This window comes from Monodon monoceros, unplaced genomic scaffold (genome assembly GCF_005190385.1).
Source record: "Monodon monoceros isolate NGI ecotype Baffin Bay Population unplaced genomic scaffold, NGI_Narwhal_1 Super_Scaffold_13, whole genome shotgun sequence".
Taxonomy (NCBI): Eukaryota; Metazoa; Chordata; class Mammalia; order Artiodactyla; family Monodontidae; genus Monodon; species Monodon monoceros.
In genome coordinates this window covers 23,481,577-23,489,529 of record NW_021703769.1, presented here as the reverse complement: position 1 = coordinate 23,489,529, position 7,953 = coordinate 23,481,577, and the positions used below count along the sequence as shown (strand labels likewise).

Here is a 7,953-nt window from a genome sequence, read left to right as displayed (position 1 = left end):
CAAATAACACATTCAGAATGGCCGGAAGAAGCTGCCCTTTAATGGGTTGGCACAGACAACAGAGCTCTCAGCCAGAAGCCATAGGACCTGCCGGCCAGCATGATGTGGCAGATTTTTGCAGTAACTATAGATTCAGGAGATGGGCACAGGTGAAGAAGGGCTGGGCGTCCAGCCACTGAGTCCAGGTGAGCTCTCTGCTACGGCCCTGCCAGCATCCAGGACAGACTGGGTGGGGCGTGGAGACGGAGCCAAAGTCCAGAGCCAGGAGCCCATGAAGAGTATGGAAGGTGACTCAGGTGAGGCTAGAGAGAGAAGGAGCATTGTCAGTAGGTGCTTCACAGAGCACAGCTCACCCTCCATTCTCAAGGTGCTTGCCTCCACCCTTACCCCAGGACCTCTGTTCCAGCTCAGCCCCGAAGAGCCACACACAGAGGCCCTTCCAGATTCCACTGCTCCCACAAATCACAAATCCAGTCTAGCACTCTCAGTGCTTAAAAACTAAAAGTAACTCCTCCACTCGGGTGGGTGAACTCAATAACTTATTCAAATCGTTATTGATCATAAATCAGAGCCTCACAGGTCAAGCCCAACAGACATTAGACAAGGGAACAAAGTGGCTCAGAGAGGGTAAGGGACACGTCCAGGCCCCAAATCCTCTAGTGGCAGGGCTGCGGCCAGAACATTCTTCCTGGAGGTGACAATCATGTGCACGATTATAAACATGAAGTATGTATTTCTTTTTTACGGCTGCCCCTCACGGCTTGTGGGATCTTAGCTCCCCGAACAGGGACTGAACACAGGCCCTTGGCAGTGAAAGCACCAAGTCCTAACCACCGGACCACCAGGGAAATTCCCTTAAGTACATATTTCTTGTTTGTTTTTCTTTTGTTATCAGAAGTTTTTACTTCTCTTTAAAGTACTAAAAAAGTTGGATTCTATCTTAGTTTTCCTAGGATGGCTTTTCCTCATAAAATCTTAAGTAGAAGAAATGAAAGAACTTTGGGGAAGTTGAAGTACATATTTCTAATCCCCGACCTGACACCTTCCTTGTGAGGTCTCATGGGCACCTCAAACTCAACAGGTTCAAAACCAAAGGAGGCTGATGAGTTTTGTCTCTTCTTTTCCAACACCCATGTCTTTATCTTAACTGCAATGCTGACCAGGGCTGCTGACTGCAGGCAGTTCTGCCTGGCAGTTTCTGAAGTTTCACCATTAAATACAACATTTGCTGTAGTTTAGTAGGTAACAATTATCAGGTTACAGAAATTTCTTTCTGTTCTTAGGTTGCTAAGAAGTTTTTTTCATTTTGTTCTTTAATTAAATGGTTAATTGTGGAAGTACTGTTTTCTTTATGAGGTTCAATGTTCCAAAAGGGGAGGAAGGGTATATTCTATTCATCAACCCATCACTACTATCTGGCACATAGTAGGTGCTCCAAAAAAAGTTGTTGAACAAATAACAAAACCACTGGTACCACTTTCCTATTCAGACCCTTTCAACTGCTCTCCAGTGCTGACAGCAGAGTTTGTCAGTGTGGTCTCCAAACTGCCCTCATCAGAATCACCTAGGAAAGATTATTAAAACAACCACACATGGTTGGGTCCCACGCCAAACTGAGGGAATCAGTATCTGAGGGGTGATGGCAAGAAACTACGTTAACAAGTATCCAAACATAAAGCAAAGGTCAAAACACCCACAGTCAAAACTTCTTGACATGGGCACTCAGAGTCCTCAACACTGGGAATAAAACCTTTCCCCTTCACACCTTCCACACTTCCCCATCCCTGGTTCTGTCTGAAGTGCTTCCCCACCCTATCTTCGCATTTTCAATTACCTACTCATTTCCCTGAAGCCCAGACTAAATGATCTGTCCTCCCCAAAACCTTCCTGGATTCCAGAAAGTGTATCACAGGAGCTTCCAAAACCACAAAAGGCACCTTTTACTTCTTCTTTGAAGGTAGCTAACTTATATATGGCCACTACATCTTCTCTCCCCTGCTACAATCTAAGTCCCTCTCAGAGGCAGGATGTAGCACTAAGCTGCTGAACTATCCCACATGGGGTCTTGTCCATAGGGTTCAATGAACATCAAGCAATTGAATGAATGAAGGAGGGAAAATGAAGGGAAATTCTGCCCCTGCTAAGTAGGGAGTCTGCTACTGGACACTTGCTCTACTTTGGGGTTTCTATCCTCATAAAGACTCCTGTGCTAGCCGGGTATGGCGTGCCTTGAGAAGGATCCTAAATGGGGGTGGGGGGGGAGGCACTAAATATCCAGCACCTGCTGCTCTTCCAAAGGAAGAGATTCTAGAGCCTAACACCCCAGAACCTTCCAGGGTTAGGGCCCAAGAACCCACTCTAGTGGGGTAGGGCCCAAGAACCCACTCTTGTTTTAAACCCACAAAGTCCAGATGACGGTGATTCTGATGCATTCCCCACACCCCCGAGTCCCTTAGGCACCTGGGTCTCCTCAGTTCCTAAAAGCAGCCTTCCCTCCTTCCTTCAATTAAAAAGCTCTTTCCTGTCTCAGGCTACTGGCTGGGGACACTGACACACAGGCAAATACAAACTGCAAAAGAATGTGGTCAGTGATAAAATAAAAGACAGACTACACAAGGGATATACTGAGCCAGCGTCTTCAAAGACGGCAGTGGGCAGGTCCTCAGGAAATGCTTGTGGACTGTGCCCTGTGCTTGCTCGGCAGCGTGCAGATGTGGCCTCACACGCGAGGAGAACCTACCAGTATGAATACAGTGTGGCTCCCATTACAGGTGGCATCTCCCTCCTCTCCCCTCCCCTCCCCTCCCCTCCAAAGAAGAGAGGCCCAGATACCTGTCAATGAGGGAATCCCGCATGCTGGTAGCAATGGTGCTAGGCTGGGCTTCATTCAGCTTGAAAACACTCTCCACCACTGACAGCTCTGTGCTGGTCGTGTCCAGGCCACAGAAGGCACACCAGTCGTTCACTACCATCCCAGCGGCGACCACCTCGCTGCCTCGGTTCACAGTGCCCGCCTGCCAAGGGACGGCTCAGTGTGGATCATGGCAACAACAGCCAAAGTCATGAGGACTCTCCCCAAACCCTTCTCCCTGACCCTCAGCCCAAACCCAAACTGTGACAGGTAATAATCTAGATTCCCGAATACTGGGCAAAGGGATCTGCTCCAGCAGGAGACAGAGCTCAGAGAATAAGACTGCTTACCACAAGGGGGACCTGAAGGAGAGAGGACAGCTCATCCTGGTCTTCAATTGAAGTCTTGGGATGCACCAGCCCTCCCTGATTGCTGAAGACACAGTAGCTTCCTACCAGCACCTGGTCAGCTATTGTCTGTCTGAAGACTTCCACCTTTAGCACATCAGCCAGGATTTCTTCTGTTTCCTGTCAGCCAAAGGTACTGTGCTCAGCGCCCAGAACAAGCAGATCAAAGAACCCAGGGCCTCCACACCCAGACCCACCCAGGGCATGACTCCCTAAGCTCATTCCTCTGCTATGTAGCTGCATATGGAAGCTTCACCCAGAAAAAGGAGGGAATACAGCTTGGAGCAGAGTCTAGACCAGCTATGGAGCCCCTAATATCCATGCATGCCCTGAAGAGCCAGAGGCTGGTCTCCACATTACCCTTCTTTCCTCTAACCTACAGGCAAGAGTTCACCTGTCAATCTTCTCTCCTGGCCCTGACTTCAAGACCAGATGGGTCAATCTCCCTGATTCTGAAGGACTAATACACTCCCTAGCTTCTTTCTGACACTGATCACACCATGGAAGGCCTCTGTTCACTATTCCAACCAATGTCTGAACTGCAGGAGCCCAGGTATAAAGAGAAACCACAAGAGATACCCCTAATTCCTGTCTGATGGGCAAGAATGGTGGCTAACCGCTGACTCGGCTAATATCCTGTGACTCCTGGGCCGCCTCACCCTGTCCAGGTCTGGGTGGACTAAGGCCACGTAGTCATTGCAGGTGGTGACATTGCCCAGGGCCGAGAGCCGCTCCTCCACCCGCCGGATCTGCACTGAGTCTGGGAGGCAGTTGCGAATGTGTTGCAGCTCCTGGTCGGTGGCGTTGCTGGGCACCAGGAGACCATGCCTGTTCCCTGGGGAGACCCAAATTAGGGAAGGTGGGACAAGGATGGACCATGAATACACAAGATGCCTGCTGAGCCCTGGGGGCTGGGGATACAATCCAGCCCAATTAGCTTCCCCAGCAAAGCTTTAGACCCAGACCCCAGTCCTCCAAACCACTGATCCATACAACACCCGGGGGACCAGGAGTCCCACTGGGCAGGCCAGAGACGGCCTAGGAGTTTGTCCCAACACATCCTGCCCAATTCGCCATCATCAGCCAGGAGGAACCAGGACTAACAGGAAGCGCTCTTGGGCATTAGTTGTATTTTAAGAAACTGAAGTAATACTCCACACCTACCAGAATGGCTAAATTTTTTAAAAGAATGTCAATACCAAGTGTTGGCAAAGATATATGGAGCAACCAATAGGAGTATAAACTGGGCAACCACTTCAGATAATTATGTGGCATCATCTACTACATTGAATACCCAGCCATTTCTCTCCTAGGTATTATATATCCAATAGAAATACATACATTTGTTCACTAAGAAACATAGCAGCAATACTCATAACAGACCAAACTGAAAACTACCCAAATACCCACTATCAAGAGAATGAATGAATACACCGTGGTACACCTACACAAAACACAGTACACGGCAACATGAATGAACCACAATTATCTTGTGACAACAATGACTAAACCTCTGCCTAACTCTGCAAGGTCACAACTCTGAACTTCTCAACTATAAGTTTCTCCCATCATAAAAAAAAACCCACCAAAGGTCAGGTTAAGACCTCCCTTGTTACATAAGAACTAGCTTCAAGTCCAAAGGTCATGGTTAGGGATAAGAATGTTCTGCCTGAATAAGAAAATAAGAAAATACTCAAGAGTCCAAGATCATCAGGCTTATGATTAAAAATAAAGGAACAAACTCCTATTTGAGCAAAACTAGAAAGAAGGGGAGGCAGTAAAGGCAGACAGATCCAGCTCAAAGAAGGACAAATGGCCGGAGTCAACCGTGCTGAGAGACACAGGGGTACATGGTAAAGGGAACTGAAGATTGAAATGGGTAACTGAACAGTACGCCCCAGAATCTTAGCTTGTCATTATTATTATTATTATTATTATTATTATTATTTTATTATTTTTTTTGGCGGTACACAGGCTTCTCACTGTTGTGGCCTCTCCCGTTGCGGAGCACAGGCTCTGGACGCACAGGCTCAGCGGCCATGGCTCACGGGCCCAGCTGCTCCGCGGCATGTGGGATCTTCCCGGGCCGGGGCACGAACCCGTGTCCCCTGCATCGGCAGGCGGACTCTCAACCACTGCGCCACCAGGGAAGCCCAGCTTGTCATTTTTTAGAGGCAGAAACAGACGCTCAGAAAGTGGAAGCAATTTGCCCAGAGTCAGTGGCCGGGGAGAGATGAGAATCCAATCTTCCCTCACACCAGGTGTGGAACTGGGCGAGTCACTTGGGTTCTTTGAGTCTCAGCTTCCTCATCAGTCAAATTAGGCCAGTAATTCCGACCTCCCAGGGTCTTCGTGAACAAGGACTGAAACAAGGGTAAAAGTGAAAGCCCTTAATGTTATTTGTGATTACAATGATCCAGAAGCCTTTGCCAGAGGTTGTCCCTGATCTGTTGACACTTAGGGTCCAGCACAGGCCTGAGAGATTCTGTAGTCCCTGGAAATAATGGATGAAAGCCTAGGAATCCCTGGGTCACCCGGGGTCCCTTCTAGGGGTATAATTAAAGGCGCTGGGAGGCTCCATTTCCTCCCTCGGCGACTTCCAGCTAGCTTACCCACACACATGCGCCCGATGATGCGGCAGCCGGCGATGGAGGCGTGCACCACAGGGATGGTATCAGCAAGCTCACCCTCGAACACACTGTAGGGACAAGGACTCGGTGGTCACGGGGCTGGGGGGCCTGAACCCTCCCTCTGCCCGAGCCCCAGACTCCCAAGTACCCCTCCCAGCCACCCACCCACACACTGCCCACGGGCCCCGGGCTCCCGCCGCACCTGTAGAAGTTCTCCGACCCTCCGATGGCCACCAGGCAGTAGGTGTTGGTAAGTTTAGCAAAGCAGCCGATCTCACAGTTGTTCTCGAACGACGCTCGGACCGCCATGAGGCCTAGGGGCTGCGGGACAGGGAGCTCAGGGCCGGCGGATCCTCTCCCGGGACAGGGTGCTCCGGCTTCGACCCTGGGTCCGGGTCCGGGTCCCGCGGCCTCCGCGCCTCAGGCCCCGCCGCGACCCCGCCCCTCTCGGCCCCCAGCCCTCGGGGCCCGCCCACCTAGCCCCTCCAGACACGACAGCCCCGAATCCTTCGGCCCCCACCCCTCACGACCCAGGGCGCCCGGAGCTGACCCTGCCGGTGTCCCGCCACAACCGCTCACCACGTAAACGAAACCTCCGCACGCGCGAGGGGCCTCCTCTGCCCTCGGTAGGTTTCCGTTTCCGCCTCCTCCCTGGGAGACTTCCGAGAGAACGCGGCGCACGCTGCTACGCATGCGACCACTCTAGCGCCAGCCTCTGGGAGCACTCTATGGCTGCAAGTGGTCCTGTCTCTAACCCGCCTGGCCCCGCCTCCAGCAAGCTCGCATTCATTCATTTATTCATTCAGTCAGGAGCTTTGTAGGAGATAATATCGACCCAGACCTGTGCTGGTTGGATGTGAGGCATAAGAATGGAGGAGCCAGGGATGTCTTGCAGAAGATGGGTTGATGATGGAGTTATATCTTAGTTCCCCCACCAGCCATCGAACCCATGCCCCCTGCATTGGAAGTGAGAAGTCTTAACCACTGGACCGTCAGGGAAGTCCCAGACGGAGTTATACCTTGAAGTAAAGCCCGAGGAGGAAGAGCAGGTGTGGGAGAGGTGAGGGACAGAGTGAGGTGTGGGACAGATGCCCAGGCCGGATCTGGAGCCCAGGGGAGACTGAAGGGCTGAGATGTGGAGCTGAAGCCTGGGGTGGATGAAGTCACCCACGGAGAAGGTGTCCATCAGGGAGAAGTAAGACCACAACAGAGGCTGGAGAAGGAGGCGCGGCCAGAGGATGAAAGGAAACCATGCTGAAGAAGGTATTGGAGAGGAGAGGATGGACGAAGCCGGGTGTCAGGGAGGGTCCAGAGTGGGCAAGGGTGTAGGGGCTGATGGGCAGCCACTTTCTGCCTCCCTCCCCCACCCCGACCCCGCCCCGCCCGCAGATGGTGGCAGTCAAGAGACCTGCTCTGGTGGACGGATGAACTTGGCCCCCATTTTGTACAAAAGCCCCAGGGTCTCGCAGAATGTCACTCTCAGCGAGGGCAGAGGGAAGCTTGGAGCCCCTTTCCTCCCCATCCCCCAGCCCTCCTGCAGCCCTCCTCTCTCCTTCAAGGACCTCTCCATAGTTGGCCTGAATGGTGCCCTTCCCCTGTCCCCAACCTGCAGTTTCATAACTCTGCCTTCTTCAGGATACACCAGGCTGCTGCTGGGTCATAGCATGTCTGCTTTTATTGATTTGTATCACGTATACTGTCCCAGGCAGGTCGCAAGCTCAGGAAAAGGACCTACATCTGACAGAGCCTATACTTCTAGGGACACTCAGCAAAATGAGGCTGGTATGTGTGTGTGTGTATCCACGTCCTCTCCATCCTCCCAGATTCATCTCAGACCCACTCATTCAGTCCTCTCCATGGCCTCTCTTCAGCTGGTTCCCTCTACCAGGAATTCCTCTAACCCTCGCCTCCATCTATCCAAGTCCTTTCCACCCTTCAAGGCTTGGCTCAAAGGCTGCCTCCTCTAAGAAACTTTTCTCACCACTCCATCATCACCACCACTTGCTGGCCTTCATTCTCTACCACCTTCTGTCACTGGTTAGCCTTTAATTAGATATACCAGTCG

The 7,953-nt window shown here is 51.5% G+C and overlaps 1 protein-coding gene across 1 annotated transcript; it reads right to left on the bottom strand.

The window, feature by feature from the left end:
* Positions 1-7: 7 nt before the first annotated feature.
* On the bottom strand, positions 8-6,525 carry EIF6 (eukaryotic translation initiation factor 6). The gene is made up of 7 exons (XM_029221373.1): positions 6,468-6,525; positions 6,091-6,209; positions 5,871-5,956; positions 3,918-4,093; positions 3,202-3,378; positions 2,833-3,014; positions 8-302 (listed from the first exon to the last, which is right to left on the bottom strand). Exons 2-7 carry the CDS (start codon positions 6,195-6,197, stop codon positions 293-295), a joined length of 738 nt encoding a protein of 245 aa, XP_029077206.1. The 5' UTR covers positions 6,198-6,209; positions 6,468-6,525; the 3' UTR covers positions 8-292.
* Positions 6,526-7,953: the final 1,428 nt, after the last annotated feature.

Excerpts from the sequence above, each read along its gene's own strand:
- EIF6 (XM_029221373.1), bottom strand. The coding sequence starts at position 6,197 with ATGGCGGTCCGAGCGTCGTTCGAGAACAACTGTGAGATCGGCTGCTTT. Across the intron at positions 4,094-5,870 it reads CATCGGGCGCATGTGTGTGG|GGAACAGGCATGGTCTCCTG; the intron begins GTAAGCTAGCTG and ends GGGTCTCCCCAG. Across the intron at positions 3,379-3,917 it reads TCCACCCAGACCTGGACAGG|GAAACAGAAGAAATCCTGGC; the intron begins GTGAGGCGGCCC and ends TTTGGCTGACAG.